The sequence below is a fragment of the Acipenser ruthenus genome, chromosome 8 (assembly GCF_902713425.1).
Source record: "Acipenser ruthenus chromosome 8, fAciRut3.2 maternal haplotype, whole genome shotgun sequence".
NCBI lineage: Eukaryota > Metazoa > Chordata > Actinopteri > Acipenseriformes > Acipenseridae > Acipenser > Acipenser ruthenus.
The window spans coordinates 1,571,303-1,589,419 of NC_081196.1; the positions used below are offsets into that span (position 1 = coordinate 1,571,303).

General features: G+C 41.5%; 1 protein-coding gene across 1 annotated transcript in view; it reads right to left on the minus strand.

Annotated features, from left to right (window-relative positions):
- Positions 1-247: 247 nt before the first annotated feature.
- The window catches only part of LOC117406361 (mitochondrial intermediate peptidase-like), a 48,283-nt gene continuing 30,413 nt past the window's right edge, over positions 248-18,117 (minus strand). The window contains exons 17-19 of the mRNA XM_059027971.1: positions 15,216-15,337; positions 11,894-11,967; positions 248-2,578 (exon numbers count right to left, since the gene is read on the minus strand). Of these exons, the coding sequence (XP_058883954.1) occupies positions 2,481-2,578; positions 11,894-11,967; positions 15,216-15,337 (294 nt within the window). The 3' untranslated portion in view covers positions 248-2,480. The remainder of the gene's footprint in view (positions 2,579-11,893; positions 11,968-15,215; positions 15,338-18,117) is intronic.

An 18,117-nucleotide genomic window follows, 5' to 3' on the forward strand; every position in this document is an offset into this window, starting at 1 on the left:
GGAGTGAGTCCACGGCTGGTAAGGGCCTAGTTGAACTGCACTGATAAATTGTACATTACCATCACTTGATGCTTCATATGGTCCCTGTTTTGCATCAAAATGACTCTGAAAGGGAGTCGGACATTATTTCAGTGTACAGGATGTGGATTTACAACGCTGAATATGCAAACCCCTACATATTCAGAAATCGTGAACTGACAGCTTTCACATATGGAAAACACACTGCTTAATCCCCTGCAGTCAAATCTCAGATGAAACAGAGATGTGATATTTTATTGACAAGTCAAAACACAGGCTACCGCACGATGACAAAGTGCACAGGGTAAGATTTATACCTTCCAGTTTTACTGGCTTTCAATGGAAACACATCTGCTTTTAAAAAAAAACACACATATGTATCTATGAACTCTTAAACAAAGCCTGAAACCAAGTCTGCACTCACTATACTGGTCAGAGTAAACAGAGATCATCTTTCTTTAGATACATGCCATTTGATTATTGATCCGGGCCTCATACCAACACGTTTCCCTTGACGACCAACTGCTGGACATCGAATTTATTGAATAAAGCTTCCCCAAGATAGCAACAGAGCATTTGTGACAATGACCCTTTTGAAGTTATGATGGTTCTGAGTAGGTATGTGTCACAAAGACGGCCGGAGTGGGTGGCGTCAGACCAGAAACAGGAACACAAACGACAGAGAGATGGGGTTTTGGTGAGGCTGAACGCGTGATCGCGTTCAGCATTTAATAAACAGAACAGAAAATAAAAGGTTGGAACAGACAAAAACACTGGACACGGCACTACACGCCAAAATAAATAGACATACAAAACGACTAAACGCTAAACAGACGGTGCAGGACAGACAGACGAACAAACACGGTGAGTGAAAACACGTTAACTATTACTTTTACTATTACTATTATTATTTTACTTCACCTCCGTCTCCAATCCCGTTCTCCACTCACCGAACACCAACCCTGAGTGCAAGAAATGTGCGTCTATATATACTATTGTGCTGGGATTCAATTACTAATTAATTATTCACTTGAATCCCAGCACGTGAATTAATTCTGTGCAACCCCGTGCTCACATATTACATTTAACCAGCACGTGAAGTGATTTGTGCTCTCCTCGTGCCCAAATACAAATCTACACTTTAAATACACGTGAAACACAGACCCGTTTATATCCCGTGTACCAATGACTATACACCAACATTAACACACACACGCACGCAACATACAAATGCACACAGGGACAGGGCACATTGCCACAGTATGTCATCCATAACTTCATAAAAAAAAAGAAACCAGGTCAAGCTGTGAAAAAAGAGAGGCGTATACAAGGTGCAAGAAACAAGCTGCCTGTGAAGTGCCGCACCTTTCATGAGCTCTGTGTGAAGATGGTTAGGTCACTCTGAAATCAATATCCATACACTGCAGCTACTGTACTACCACGAGAAACAAGCTAGCTGTGAGGTGCCGCACCTTTCATGAGCTCTGTGTGAAGATGGTTAGGTCACTCTGAAATCAATATCCATACACTGCAGCTACTGTACTACCACGAGAAACAAGCTAGCTGTGAGGTGCCGCACCTTTCATGAGCTCTGTGTGAAGATGGTTAGGTCACTCTGAAATCAATATCCATACACTGCAGCTACTGTACTACCACGAGAAACAAGCTAGCTGTGAGGTGCCGCACCTTTCATGAGCTCTATGTGAAGATGGTTAGGTCACTCTGAAATCAATATCCATACACTTGGCTGGCTGGATGTTTGTGACAAACTTCACAATCTCATGTGGGAAAAGATTGCAAACAAGGTTTCAGATAACATTTCACTAAACTGCCCAGCCAACTATAGTCCATGCCAGCGATAACATTCTTTTCCAGTTGAGACCCTCTTAATTGAAGTAAATTGTTTTTTACAGGGATGGCAATATGACTCCAGTTGCACAGCAGTTCCACCCATCACAGGTTTTAATATGAGCTTGATTAGCCACAGTATATAGGTAACCAGCTCAGGTGTGTCTTATTAAACTCCTAGTAAGACCAGGAATGGATCTAACTGCTATACAATAGGAGTCGTATTGCCATCGCTGTAATAACCAATTTACATCAATTAAGAGGGTCTCAACTGGAAAAGGTCTGCCTTGACCCCCATATGCAGACAAGGCAACACTAATATTGTAGAACAATAGTCACATGTTAATTGCAATTCTCAGTCCTAGAGCAGAGCACAGTGTTATTATGATAGTCTTTTTATGGCAGACGTTTTTAAAAAGATGCCGGTGGTTCCATGGGAAACGCTTATAAATTATCATTATTATTTCTATGAATTTAAATTGTGGAAAAGGAAAGTACTGGCCAGTCTGAATGACAGTGGGAAGCCTAACTTCCCTGCCATGGGCAATGCGTGATTGTTCAGGATTTCATTTGATACGGAGGGCAGCTCAAGGTAAGGGTGCGTGAAAATCCATTCACTCGGAATCCATGAGGAAGCTTTCAAAATCAGGGTCCAAGTCCGACACCAAGGCATCCACAAATTCGGCAGTCGAGGGGGTCTGCTGGAGCATGCCTGCAATGAGAACACATTGAACATGAGAGGCTAATACATGCCTGCAATGAGAACACATTGAACATGAGAGGCTAATACATGCCTTCAATGAGAACACATTGTACATGAGAGGCTAATACATGCCTTCAATGAGAACACATTGTACACGAGAGTAGGGGTGAGACCGAATAGTCGAACATTCGACTATTCGATAACGATGGCACCTATCGACAAGTGAATCCAACATTCGAAAGCTAAAAAAAAAAAAAAAAAAATGTATATATTGATTTTATTTTAAAGCCTGTACTGCTGATTGGCTCTCTATGTAGCGGTAATGAAGATTGACTGGAGGGTGGGATTTGTTATTTCTTGTCTGTGATTGGCTAAACTAGAACGTACCTCGGCTAACGATGGCTTCCTCATAGAAAAGTTCTGCACGGAAATACTTTGACAAAGTAAATGAAAACACTGTTAAGTGTAAAATATGTGCAGTGCAATTAAACTACCACAAATCTACAACTGGTATGTTAACCCACCTAAAAGCCAAACACCCTTCTGTGACGCTAGCAACGACAGAAAAGGAAAGAGGACTGCAACAAACCGCCATTGCATCCTTTGCGGTGAGGCCTCGTCAGTGTGACAACGTACGTGCTGAAAAAACATCAGCCCTTATTGCTAATATGGTGGCAAAGGACATGCTTCCCATAAGTTTTGTTGAAGGTGAGGGATTTCGGGAGTTGATGAAATTTGTGGAACCTGAATACACAGTCCATGCACGAAAAACCCTGCACTAAAACAATTACCACTCGACTCGAAAAAAATGCATGCCGATTGAGCAGCGTCTGTCCGCAGAAACTTGTCAAAGGCTGAGAAGGTGGTGATTACTACAGATGCGTGGACTGCACCGAATACCGAGTCGTACGTCATTGAGGATTGGGAAATGAAAAACGTAGTTCTACAGACTCGCGCCACGCCAGAGAGGCATACAGCAGAGAATCTCGCAAATGTGTTAAACACCGCTGTAGACCATTCGGGTTTAAGGGGGGAAATCACTGCCTGTGTTCACGACAATGCCAGCAACATCATCTTCGGAGTTTGTTGAATGGGACTCGAATTTGTGCTTTGCACACACTCTGCAGCTCGCCTTCAACGATGGCTTTAAACTTGGTGCTATACATAATGTAGTCGGTGCGGCCAGCCGTTTTGTGTCACATTTTTATCACAGTGCAATAGCTACTCAGGCTCTGAAGTTGAAACAAAAACAACAAACTCTGCCTGAGCACCGTCTGCTGCAGTATTGCCGGACCTGATGGACATGCTGATTTTTTTAAACAAGAATAAGTGAACATGATAATAATAATGGACATTGCTAGCCTAACTATTCCTAAATTTTTTGTTAGGATTTTTTTTTGCTTCCATGGAAGGCTAGTGCGTTAATGCCACTCAGGCCTTTTTGTTCATTCATTTATTTATTAATATTATTAAGCTAGCTACATACATAGCAAGCTATTGCCTATACAGGCTATTTATTTTTTATTCACTGGAACTCGAACGCACAGGTATGTTGCCGATTTGATTTAACGTAGACCGGTAGTCTATATGTTGTGTGTGGTTTGAAAACGTGGGAAAAGTAAATCGTTTAGTCAAGTGGATTGTATAAATTAGCTAGCTAGATAGTCTAATGCATTTTGTATTTCGCTGTTATGACCGGAAAACATTATAGCTCACATTGCTAAACTATTATTGAATGAAAATTAAATTAATAATTGAATAATAATTATACAGGAGACGCCCATATTTTATAAGCAAGCGTTACTTTTTTTTTTTTTTTTTTTTTAATTGTCACAACCTTTATAGTTCATTTGAAATTGTAATTAACGGAAAAGCTTGTGACAATATCGGTAAAAAAAATAACACTTGCTTACAAAATACGAGAGTCTCACACGAGTGTTGACAGGTATGCTTATGTTATTGCTGCTGTTACTATGGCATTTCTGTATGTTTCCTAATAGGAAGGTGTTTTTTTTACATAGCCTAATGTTTATTTAACAAAGTTGTTAAAGTTGTTGTGTTAGCTAAGTATTTTAAAATAAAGTTCAGAATTTATTGTAATTGCAATAATTGTCACTTTGCATTATTTCGCATTTAATGTACGTCTCATTTTGAATGGGAGGCGGGGGCGGGGGCGGGGGCGGGGGGGGGGGGGGGGGCGACTATTCGATTAGTCGACCTCAACAGCTGTGGAATTATCGATAGTCAAAATATTTGTCGTGCACATCCCTACACGAGAGACAGGTCATCTAAAACGAATCGACATTCTGCTTTAGAATAAGGGGCTGGAGCAGCTTCTGTGACTATAATTACAGGACCCAACTTTTAAGCCATTCTGTTGCTCCACATTAATAATAAACTAAATAAAGTACAATAACATGGGGGAAAAAAACTTGATAAATAAACAGTAGAGCCACAATGATCCCGGTAGTTTAAATGACGGTCTGCTTACGTTTCTATACAGAACTAGATACCCTCAACACCACATGCAAAACCAAAATGCACACGCTGTACTACCAGCGGTATAAAGCACTGTGCACCCAAAACGTCCAAGTTAGAATATAGAGACCCGTCGTTTAAAGAGATTTATATTCAATCTGCCCGTACGTTAACGCCTTGGGCATTACACCTTTAATACAGAGTTTCTCTTGTGCACCTCCACTCTTTTTGCAACATTTAACCTTTATGTAGGGAGGTATAATTACTGAACGCTGTTAAAGAGTGTGTGGAAGGGAAACCTTGCTGGTATTCGCTATCAAAAACAAACAATATTAAACTAGGAGCAACTGTAAGCACTGAGAGAGAGGCAAGAATAGTTTTAATCAAAACATTAATGCTGATATGGAAAGCTATAATAAAATAACTGATGTGGGCAACGTTAGCTAGTCTAGTCCAGGTCTTTGCTCCAGCCAACTAAACCATCCATGTCCTAAAGTAGTTACAGCACTAACTGTAATGCACAGACGTGATCACTTTACTTTTTACAAAGAATATGACCCCAGGACCACTGTGTCTAATGTCTTTAAGGAGCAGCATACACAACTGAAGACACCCACTGATCCGTCCAAGCATAGTCCTACAAGGCTCGTGACAGATACAGGGAAGATGACAGCTGCAGAGGACTGTGACATCTGAACTCTGCACAACTGCCCAGAGCTTGACCCGAAGGGGCTGGTGAGAAATCTGCATTGACCACAGAAAGCGTGGTTTTCTTTTTAAGTTTGTGCCCTTTTAATAGGGATTTAAAAAACTAACAAATAACCTGTGCTGTGCCGGGAACAGCTTTCTGTGTCAAGCGTCTAGCTGGTAGCTCTTGAACTAAACACACACCGGTCTAAACATTCCACTTTACTCTGCCTTTGAAGTGATTTCACTTCCCCTTGTACAGCTGCCAGTATAAATAATCTGGCTGTCTTCCCTCCTTTCTGCAAGTTACATCTACCACACACCTCATAAACCTAGCACGAAAAGTCTCGCCGGTGGTTTAGTGTAGGGGTGCTTGTTACAAAATCCTTCTGGCAAACAGACTCTTTTTTTTTTCCTTTTCCCCAAAGCTTCCTGAGACGGTGATAAAGGATCTCCCAAAGCCATTAGACTGAGCGAGCGGGGGCTGCAGTGTACGAAGCTGGCATTGCGTCCCTGTTATATCAGAGCTGAGGATCTCATTATGCTGTCAGTCGCACCCCTGCCTGGGGCTCTTGTACGGTGTTGCTTTGAAGTTCCTCGCTGCGCTGAAACCCAGAAATCGCCTCCGATTTCCCCACTGACAGCTCGAGAGCTATGCTCACGTACACACCGCCTATCGGCTGTGGTTTGAAATGTTTGCTTGGCAGTCTGGATGGCGACTGACGGGATGCACACAATGCATTTTTTGGTGTCAGGACTTTAAAACCAGTGCCAAGCCATGCGCACAATGAGTGCACTGATCAAACTTTTCTTTACCAAACTAATTTATAAAAGCTAATTTAAAAACCCTCGACAGTCTGCAAACTGCACCAATCCTTTATTCGTGTGCAGCTATTGGGGACCTCGCTTTGGCATGTCAATTGCAATATTTAACAGACTGTGTAACCAAACCCAGACTGCAGACTTCTTAAATCAGAGCCACTCAACACCTTCCTTATTAATATATGCATTTGTCATTTATAACCTATTGCAAAATGTTAGCAATCTGTTTTTGGATTACATTAACAATATCTTGCACTTTCCATCATTAATACATAGCACAGTTGAAGAATGTTTTGCTAATCTACGTGTTTTTTTTTTTTTTTAAGGACCTTGGAGACCAGTTTTGGATTCTGGACTCTCCACTTTGGAAAGTGGGTCATGATTGAAAACTATGCAGTTCTGAAAAGTTTACTTTCCAGGGCAGTGTGCTGGGAGCTGCAAACAGTGAGATTACAGACTGTTGCCATGGCGATAAACAATGTGTGCCCTGTCATATTCCACTCCGTTCCTCTGGGAGATTCTTATGCTTGATCTCCAGCCGATAACAGTGAACAATCGAAGAAAGAGGCTGCTGCAAGCGACTGCCTTTGCATGTACTGCCAGCACCGAGAGCCAATTATAAGCTTATTGCAAAGGAAGCTCTTTAGAATGCTATCCCCCCCCCACCCCACCAAAAAATAAAACAAAACATTCAACAGTTAAGAACGCTTTCAAGTGTGGTTTGAATTCATTAGAAGAAATTAGAAATTAGACTTATTGTGTAAAAACAGTAGGGCAAGGAGGTGCAAAGAGACAAGGCATGTGATCCACACCCCCCCACCTCCCTTCCACCCACCCAGCAGTCTTATTTATTGCGTGATTCGATTTCTGTAGAGCATTGCACAATGTATTTAAAAATACTTGCCAATACTTGCATAGCAAAGCATAGCAAAGCATAGCAAATCATAGAGAAAGCATGGCAAAGCAGTGTACAGAATAGCGAGGTATGGGAAAGCATATTCAGAAACATGGCAAACCAGGGTAAACTATGGGAAATACACAGATAACCACAGGAATGGTCAAACTACAAAAATAACATGCAAAAGTACAGTGGTAGAAAACCCTATTGCTGGCTGGAGCCATGGAAAGGATTCATATTTTAAGATTAATATTTTAATAACAGCTTAGCAATAAAGCAGTCATAAAATCCCCCTGGAGGAGGCATTACAAATGTAATGCAGCCCAAAGGAAGTCATGACATCGTTTTTGGGTGAAAGTTTAAACAACTCAGCCTCACATTGCACTCCTCAGCTGAAACACTGTCATTGCTCTCCTGTGTGCTGGAAGCACTCCTATCTTCCAATGGGGCCAGCAACGGCACGCCTTGCTTTGATACCCGTCTACTGTGCGATTCAAACAAATGCCTTGTGTTGTGCATAATTAAGGCCCAAGGGACAGTAATCTGTTTTTCATCAAAGGAATATATCAAAGCATGGGCGTATCTGATTCTTTCAATATATCCTGCTGAAAATGTTTGTTGTTCTGTTTTACGCCACACCTTTATGCTCCATTTACCTAAAGACTATCCCTGAAAGACTTGTTTGGGCTGCCCTGTATGAAGCCATTAGGAGTCTCCTTGTTTCTGTGTTAACAGTGTGGGACAACCGTCTTTTCCCCCGGCCAGAAGTAATGATTAATATATGGGTGTAGAGAAAGAATAAAGTTTGTTTTCTCTAGGATTGATTATTGTAACGCCCTGCTCGCTGGTGTCTCTCACAGCATTCTCAACTAACTGCAATATGTTCAAATTCTGCAGCTAGAATTCTGTCCAGGTCACGCTCTGGGCATCACGTTACACCTGTGTTGGAGGCCTTGCATTGGCTGCCTGTTAGGTTTCGAGTGAATTTTAAAATCCTTCTCCTGACCTACAAGGCTCTCCATGGGGTGGCTCCGCTTTATTTGTCAGATCTTTTAACCTTTTACGCACCCACTCGCAACCTCCACTCCACCCACCTTAGACTGTTGCGTGTCTCTTCTGCTCGCCTGCGTTCTATGGGCGACAGGGCCTTCTGTTGCTATGCCCCAAAACTGTGGATCAGGGATTCAGCAGCTTTGAGTGTTTTTAAATCTAGCTTAAAAATGTTTTATGATTTCTTGTCCTTGTTTCTGTTTTTGTTTCTGTGTGTTATTGTTTTGGTTGAATTTATCTTTGTTCTGGCTATATAAAATAACGTTTATTATTATTATTATTATTATTATTATTATTATTATTATTATTATTAATAAATATCTTTACACATACTGTACCGTGAACTACAGCAGGCTATTTCCATAAAAGGTGCATTATGCAGGACAAACCGGGGCAGCAGTGTGGAGTAGTGGTTAGAGCTCTGGACTCTTGACCGGAGGGTCGTGGGTTCAATCCCAGGTGGGGACACTGCTGCTGTACCCTTGAGCAAGGTACTTCACCTAGATTGCTCCAGTAAAAACCCAACTGTATAAATGGGTAATTGTATGTAAAAAAAATAAGGTGATATCTTGTAACAATTGTAAGTCGCCTGGATAAGGGCGTCAGCTAAGAAATAAATAATAATAATAACCGGCAGGCAGATAAATATATATACACACACACACACATACATACACGTTGATATTGCATCACTAGGATCCTTTAAGACCCACCTTTTGTTTTAAGATCTAGCAGCTACTAGGAGCAGGATGAACACCGATGGGCCAAATGGCCTCCCCTCGCTCACATGTTCTTAACAACACACATGTTCGTGCGTTACGTGATCATTCTTTGATTTACGCTAGCAAGGATATTTTGGACATATTCTGAGATCTTCTCTGTACCTATGGTGCATTGTTTACGAATCACCCTGGACTATAATAATGAATATATACAATATGAATATATAATGAATATATCTTTCACAGTTACACATTGTTAAAATAGCCCCCCTCAGCTTGTCATAGACCACTTTTAGGTGGTCCCCTGGAATTTCATTGCAAATAAAAACAATTATCATGAATTCTACATTGTACTCACTGTTTTCCCCTAGAAATTCCACCCATGCCCAGCTATTTCTCTTATTGGCTTTTCACCAGCACTTATTAAAACAAGATGCAGCTGTGAACGATGCGTGGAGAGGCTGGGTAATTACCACTCTTTACCTGCATCCCAGAGCTATTCTAATTGTTGTTTCTGAACTTCTTGGGTCCTGTGAAGTTGTTTAAACCTATTATTAGGGTACCGCCTTGCCTTCAATTGCCTTTGCACACAATCATTAGGAAAAACAAATGAATTGCTTTCATGTGGCATTCCTGATTGCCAGCTAGCTTAGGTCATCGCCTTCCCCAAGGTAATGGAGTGCAGAGCTGTCACTGAGGTAAACAAACAGAGCTGTGCTTTTAGGTTTAGCTTATTTTCCCTGCTTTGAGGTGATCATGAATGGAGGGGTGATTAAACACAGGCTAGGATTTCCTCTAAGCTCAAAGTGGCATATTGCTTTATGCTTCAGCAAATATTTACGCAGATCAAAACCCAGTACAAATACTTCCGAAGAAGAAGAAAAGTCTAACTGAATTATTGTTTTTTTATCCCCCAAACGCCAGTACATCGTGTGCTGCGGCTAATATACCAACTTGTTGTCGTACCTAGAAAAACTGGCAGTGTGAGAGCAGTTAGCTCTGCAGTCAGGCTGTTTGAAGTATTTAATAACAGAGCTGGATGACTGCAGAATGGCGTAATGAATGGGCACTCACCTGCAGTCTCACTCACATTAAAACGATAATGAGGTTGGAGGGGGCTGAAGCTTCAATTCCAATTCCTTTTTAAAATCAATTTCCAATTCCCTTTTAATCAAGTGCAACACATCATTGCAACTAGCAGTATTCTGATAAAATGAGCTTCTTGCAGTGTAAGCAAATTACTAAAATTGAAGTCGCTGTTAATCAATTAAATTGGCTTCAAATGAAAACCGTTATTAGAAGGAATGGGAATTGGAATTGGAAATTGATTTTAAAAGGAATTGGAATTGGAATTAAAAAACAGGAACTGACCCCAAGCCTGCTGAGACGTCACTGTGTCCCAGAGTTAGTGGAGGCTGACTTCACTGCATTACCAAGGGGTACGGGAACACGAGCAGGTTGAAAGCCTGCGCTGCACTCGACCTGTGCATGAACATGAAGGGCTTCACACTTCAGTCACCAGCGCTCTCTCCATCATTCCACTGAATCCTGCCAGCTGTGCAAGCGCAGGCTGATAAGGTTATCATATAGTCTTTATTTATTTATTGATTTACAATGGAAAGATTCTCAATGTAAAACTACTTCAAATATGTAATACCAAATAACTGCACTGCAGGCGTCATGCAGTGTTACACGTGGTGAAATTGCACCCAGATTAGCTTGTGCAATATATTTGTAAACAAGTACAGTGATTGTAGAGAACAAATGTTACTATTCCATAAATCACACTTGAATGGCAGCTTGAATCATGAATAATAATCCATCCTAATTCATACCCAGGTTAACTGCTCCATTCACCCCCTGATCCTCTGCCATCTTTTTTGTGTTCCTGCCAGAGCTTGCACATCATACCACTCAATTCCTTGCTGTAAAAAAGCCATTTCCATTTTTTCCCGTTTCAGCGTCTCGAAGTGCTTAAAACAAAACCCGCCCCTTCAACTCTCTGATTGGTTAAATGTAGTGTCAAGACTTAACACAGCTGTCATGTGGTTCCAAGACTTATTTTTCACCTTGCGTCCGCGAGTGATCTAGTCTGCTATCAGTCGCTATCGGTAAAGGTACAGTAGCATCTACAAAGCGGGCAGCTCTGGGTTTTTCAGCTAGCCACTTAGCCGGGCGTCCCGCCTAGCTGAAAAGGCCTGGGGAGAACCCTGAACACATAAACAAACTGAGAAACGTGGTTTGTCATGTGGATTACCAGGGATTGAGCTACTCCACGGACACCAAAATCCTTTTCTAACACAAGACCATACGGCGGGGGGGGGGGGGGGGGGGACGGAAAACATCTGGACATTACAGAGCATGTCTTTAAAAAGGAAATATGTGTAAAAGCAAACAGACATATTTCAACTGCATTAGTCCTACAGAACATCTTATTTTTCCAAACTAATCACAGATGGATTAATACAGCTCTGTTTTTTTGTTTTACTCCTGCCATGTTTGTGATCACGCATGGCAGACAGCTAATGGAAGCAGAGCTGATCTGATCACATGACAGGTTGAGCTACGGAATTATAAACTATAACAACGCAACGGTGTCCTAAACAGAGGCCATGTGTAAATACATTCCTGTCGACAAGCCAAGAGACAAGCTTCTTGTTGTTCTACCTTTAACCATGAGCATGGGTTCCTTTCCTCCACCATGTGCCAGCATCTCGCTGCGGTATCGCTCTCCCATTACCCTGCGGGGCAGAAAGAGATCATATTACACCACCTGCATTCTTAACCTGCTCAGCTCCTCCGTGAGCCTTCCTTGGTCTACAATATTACTTTAAATAAACAGCAGGAAGACATAACAGACAGTCTGGGGGAAAACAACATGTTTTGCTTTCATATTCCTTGATTTCAAATAATGTTTACGCAACGTGTAAAAACTGATTTTAGAATTACAAAAACAATCTGCGAAGCTTATCCAGGCACCAGTCACAAGTGCGTTGCTCTGTTTTTCTTCATGACCGAGGTTAATACTATTTACCTATATGCTTTGCAGGCAGTAGAACAGAAAGCAATGTTGTGTCGTGTCTGCCCCGTCTGGTTTCATTTTCAAACCCACACACACTGGCACCTGGTTCTTCTTTTTTTTTTTTAAATTTGTTTACTACTGTACAATGCACCCTGGATCTTTCAAGATTCATTAATCTGCGGTTAGGCCATGTTGACAGTAAACTGTGCAGGTACTATATTTTACTGTAAAAGGGCCCTTCACTAAATCGCTGTTTTCAGTATTTCACTTTTTTGTTTCCTGTGCAAGTCAGATAGAGGGAGCGCTGCACACTACACAGAGCAGCGTGTGCAAACAATGATGTATGCCTTTTTCCTAATGTCTTCCCAATGTTGCCGGGCCTAAAGCAAAAAATACATTATTTGGGTCAAGTTTACTGCAGCATACATTACGTTACAGCAACAGTGAGGGCAACAACACCTGCAGTAACAAAGTCACGCACAGCATTTACAACAAAGACACAGATGAAGACTTCTCGTTGCTTCTGCTCATGTTATGTGATGATGGGGGGGCGCTTGATAAAGACACTGATGAAGACTTCTCTTTGCTTCTTGCTCATGTTATGTGATGATGGGGGGTGCTTGATAAAGACTTCTCGTTGCTTCTTGCTCATGTTATGTGATGATGGGGGGGCGCTTGATAAAGACACTGATTAAGACTTCTCGTTGCTTCTTGCTCATGTTATGTGATGATGGGGGGTGCTTGATAATGACACTGATGAAGACTTCTTGTTGCTTCTTGCTCATGTTATGTGATGATGGGGGGGCGCTTGATAAAGACACTGATGAAGACTTCTCGTTTCTTCTTGCTCATGTTATGTGATGATGGGCCGCTTGATAAAGACACTGATGAAGACTTCTCGTTGCTTCTTGCTCATGTTATGTGATGATGGGGGGGCGCTTGATAAAGACACTGATGAAGACTTCTCTTTGCTTCTTGCTCATGTTATGTGATGATGGGGGGTGCTTGATAAAGACTTCTCGTTGCTTCTTGCTCATGTTATGTGATGGGGGGGCGCTTGATAAAGACACTGATAAAGACTTCTCGTTGCTTCTTGCTCATGTTATGTGATGATGGGGGGGCACTTGATAAAGACACTGATGAAGACTTCTTGTTGCTTCTTGCTCATGTTATGTGATGATGGGGGGGCACTTGATAAAGACACTGATGAAGACTTCTCGTTTCTTCTTGCTCATGTTATGTGATGATGGGGTGCTTGATAAAGACACTGATGAAGACTTCTCGTTGCTTCTTGCTCATTTTATGTGATGATGGGGGGTGCTTGATAAAGACACTGATGAAGACTTCTCGTTGCTTCTTGCTCATGTTATGTGATGATGGGGGGGCACTTGATAAAGACACTGATGAAGACTTCTCGTTTCTTCTTGCTCATGTTATGTGATGATGGGGTGCTTGATAAAGACACTGATGAAGACTTCTCGTTGCTTCTTGCTCATGTTATGTGATGGTGGGGTGCTTGATAAAGACACTGATGAAGACTTCTCGTTGCTTCTTGCTCATGTTATGTGATGATGGGGAGGTGCTTGATAATGACACTGATGAAGACTTCTCGTTTCTTCTTGCTCATGTTATGTGATGATGGGGGGTGCTTGATAAAGACACTGATGAAGGCTTCTCGTTGCTTCTTGCTCATGTTATGTGATGATGGGGGGTGCTTGATAATGACACTGATGAAGACTTCTCATTGCTTCTTGCTCATGTTATGTGATGATGGGGGGTGCTTGATAAAGACTTCTCTTTGCTTCTTGCTCATGTTATGTGATAATGGGGGGTGCTTGATAAAGACACTGATAAAGACTTCTCGTTGCTTCTTGCTCATGTTATGTGATGATGGGGGGGCACTTGATAAAGACACTGATGAAGACTTCTTGTTGCTTCTTGCTCATGTTATGTGATGATGGGGGGGCACTTGATAAAGACACTGATGAAGACTTCTCGTTTCTTCTTGCTCATGTTATGTGATGATGGGGTGCTTGATAAAGACACTGATGAAGACTTCTCGTTGCTTCTTGCTCATTTTATGTGATGATGGGGGGTGCTTGATAAAGACACTGATGAAGACTTCTCGTTGCTTCTTGCTCATGTTATGTGATGATGGGGGGGCACTTGATAAAGACACTGATGAAGACTTCTCGTTTCTTCTTGCTCATGTTATGTGATGATGGGGGGGCGCTTGATAAAGACACTGATGAAGACTTCTCGTTGCTGCTTGCTCATGTTATGTGATGATGGGGAGGCGCTTGATAAAGACACTGATGAAGACTTCTCGTTGCTTCTTGCTCATGTTATGTGATGATGGGGGGTGCTTGATAATGACACTGATGAAGACTTCTCATTGCTTCTTGCTCATGTTATGTGATGATGGGGGGTGCTTGATAAAGACTTCTCTTTGCTTCTTGCTCATGTTATGTGATAATGGGGGGTGCTTGATAAAGACACTGATGAAGACTTCTCGTTGCTTCTTGCTCATGTTATGTGATGATGGGGGGTGCTTGATAATGACACTGATGAAGACTTCTCATTGCTTCTTGCTCATGTTATGTGATGATGGGGGGTGCTTGATAATGACACTGATGAAGACTTCTCGTTGCTTCTTGCTCATGTTATGTGATGATGGGAGGTGCTTGATAATGACACTGATGAAGACTTCTCGTTTCTTCTTGCTCATGTTATGTGATGATGGGGGGGCGCTTGATAAAGACACTGATGAAGACTTCTCTTTGCTTCTTGCTCATGTTATGTGATGATGGGGTGCTTGATAAAGACACTGATGAAGACTTCTCGTTGCTTCTTGCTCATGTTATGTGATGATGGGGAGGTGCTTGATAATGACACTGATGAAGACTTCTCATTGCTTCTTGCTCATGTTATGTGATGATGGGGGGGGCGCTTGATAAAGAGTCTTACCTGTCAAAGGGATCCTTCATGAAGCTCTGTTTCCACACCATAGAGGCCACAGCCCGAGACATTAGGTATGAGTAGTACTTGGCACCGTATCCAATGAGGTGGCTGAACCGGAGCTGCCATGCCTGAAGGGGAAGAAGGTCGACACAGGGGTTACACACACAGCACTTCAAAGGCAGCGCCTCCTTTATTCTTCTGGGTAATTGCAGTGAGCAACTGTGCTTCATAGCAGCTGGACAGAGTCAGGAAGCGCTTACACAAGGCTGCTTGCTAGTGCTTGTCCAGCTAGACAGGCATGCAGGTCCTGTGCTAGACCGACGGCTTTCTTAGTACTTACTTACAAAACCCTTCAATAATAAGATCCGTACAAGCCTTTGGCTGCCTTCCGAAATAGTTAAACAAGCTGGTTTACTGGGCAAGCACATCAGCAACTTACCATGCAGAAATATAGATTGTGACTATTCCATTTTACTTACTTACAGTACATGTACGGAATTGTCATTGCTTTTTGGGAACTTCATTTGTAATTTGTGAAATAATAAAATAAAAAAAATAAAAACATCCCCATCGGTCATGATTTTTTATTTTAATTTTCAGGAATTTTAAAGCAGTTTGTATGCACTCTATGGGCTTCGAGAAGCTGCCCAGCCAAAACCGAAAAAAACAGATATGCATTATAAAATAGATACATAGATAGGAAACTTACCATGGTGCGATTGTGCACACAGTGACTGAGGGGGATGTATAGCATATATACTGTATGTATAGATTTCTAGATTTGAAATTGTGCTGGGAGTTTATAAATAACTGTTAAAAAAGACAGGATGCACAGACAATACAGAAATGACGTCTGAAATAGATAACACACATTCTACTGCACAGAAGAGCGATCCTCTCCTGTCTTTAATAGACAATTTAATGGTGTACCTGGTTTATTTTACCTGGTTTATTTTGTAAGACGGTCCAAATTACACTTTTGTTTTCCAGCCAATTCAAAATTAAAGAATAATGTAGATAAAGGTAGAGCTTTCTATTAAACAACAAGACATTTCAAATGGGTGAATATTAATGGGTCAGAAGTAAGAAACCAAGTGATCGTTCCTACTGGTAATGCAATGCTTGCAAGAAAACGAGCTAATCATTTGGGGCCCAGGCTACGTTTAATTTATGGTAAGTCTTACATTTCAAAATGACATGACATGGGCTATTAAGAGGTATGTGTGGCATATCATCCTAAAATCACAATGCTGTAACCTTCTGTGCAAGGCTCCTATGAATTAATACCCTTTTGGCTTTGTTCTCCCATACCTTATTCCTGCTTTTCATTGTGTAAAACAACTATAAAGATCAGTGCTGCAAGGTCCAATTACATATTCAAGGAGATTCCTATGGATATTTCAAAGAGACAATCCTTCAGTTCATTAAAGGATAAAGTGCACTGTATCGTAGCCCAGGGGTTTTGTCAATGTTGTATCTAAGGGTCGTGTTTCTGCCTGTTTCACACATTATAGCTGCCATATATAAATCAGACCTGACTCTGTCCCTGTTTAGGCAATCCTGACACGTGTTTCAGCGATGAGTAACTTTCTCATATTCAACACTGCAGAGCCATTTCTATTTCTTTTTGGAATTCCTCTTTCTTATCGAACAATGGCGAATCACACTGTTCCAATCGACCCCGCAATGCTTAGGACAGGGGTATCCAATCACGGTGCTGGAGGGCCATTCCACTCCAGGTTTAACAAGTACAATGGAATCGGTAACTACTTTAGGGAGTGGATGGAGGTTTCACTGGTTCAATTAAACAATTAAGAACAGGTTTGGAGCACACGGATTATTCAGTCTTCCGACCTAGAAAAACAACAGTATATTTCAATACAGTTACAGTATCTCTGTATAGGTTATTTGAATTTATGCAGATCTAATATGACCACTGATCTGTTTTGTGGCTTTAAGCAGAAGTGTGTAAGCCAATGCCAAAGGACAATCCAGTTCTACTCCAGAAGCATACAGTATGAGATATCTTTACTGTGAACACAACCCTTGGTGTATGACTGGTGCCACAGCCATGTGGAATCCTTATTGGGGCACTGTCATTTATTTATTTTAAAAGGAAGAAGAAAAAGAAGAAGAAGAAGAAGAAGAAGAAGAAAAAGAAGAAGAAGAAGAAGAAGAAGAAGCAGAAGAAGAAGAAGAAGAAGAAGAAGAAGAAGAAGAAGCAGAAGAAGAAGAAGAAGAAGAAGAAGAAGCAGAAGAAGAAGAAGAAGAAGAAGCAGAAGAAGAAGAAGAAGAAGAAGAAGAAGACAACAACAAATACCAGCATCTGAAAAATAATCTGATTTCTTAAATTATATTTATGTAGAACAAAAAAAAACAAAAAAAAACAAAAAAACATGCCTTCAAAAACATAAGAACAAAAAGGTTTGGGAATGAGAAAAGGCCACTGGGCCCATCAGGCCTCGTCCCTTGTTGGCACACCATTCTCCCCTACTGGGGGGTGGGATCTCATTTAAAAGCAATTAAAGCAGCCTAGTGGCCCTTCTGCAAGTCCCCAGTAAACCACAATCATTCCAGCATGGGATTGCTTAACTCCTGTATCTTTCCAACCCATGGCTCCCAGATCTTCCTGTAAACTGCATTCGGTCCCATGCCACATAACTGGCTTTACTTTCCAGTGCGCTCAGCCATGCTCCTGTTCCCTGGAGACTGTTCCGCTTTCTTGTATAATCCCCCATACATCTGGAAGCCTTTAATCTCTTGTTTGATATTAAGAAGAGATAAAACTGTGGTTAAAATAAATAAGTGCAGCGTCAATGCAGCTCCGGGATTTGGGTAACCTTTCAGCTTTCTTTCACAGTAGTATTATTATTATCATTTTCACAATAGAGGAGACCACAGCATACTC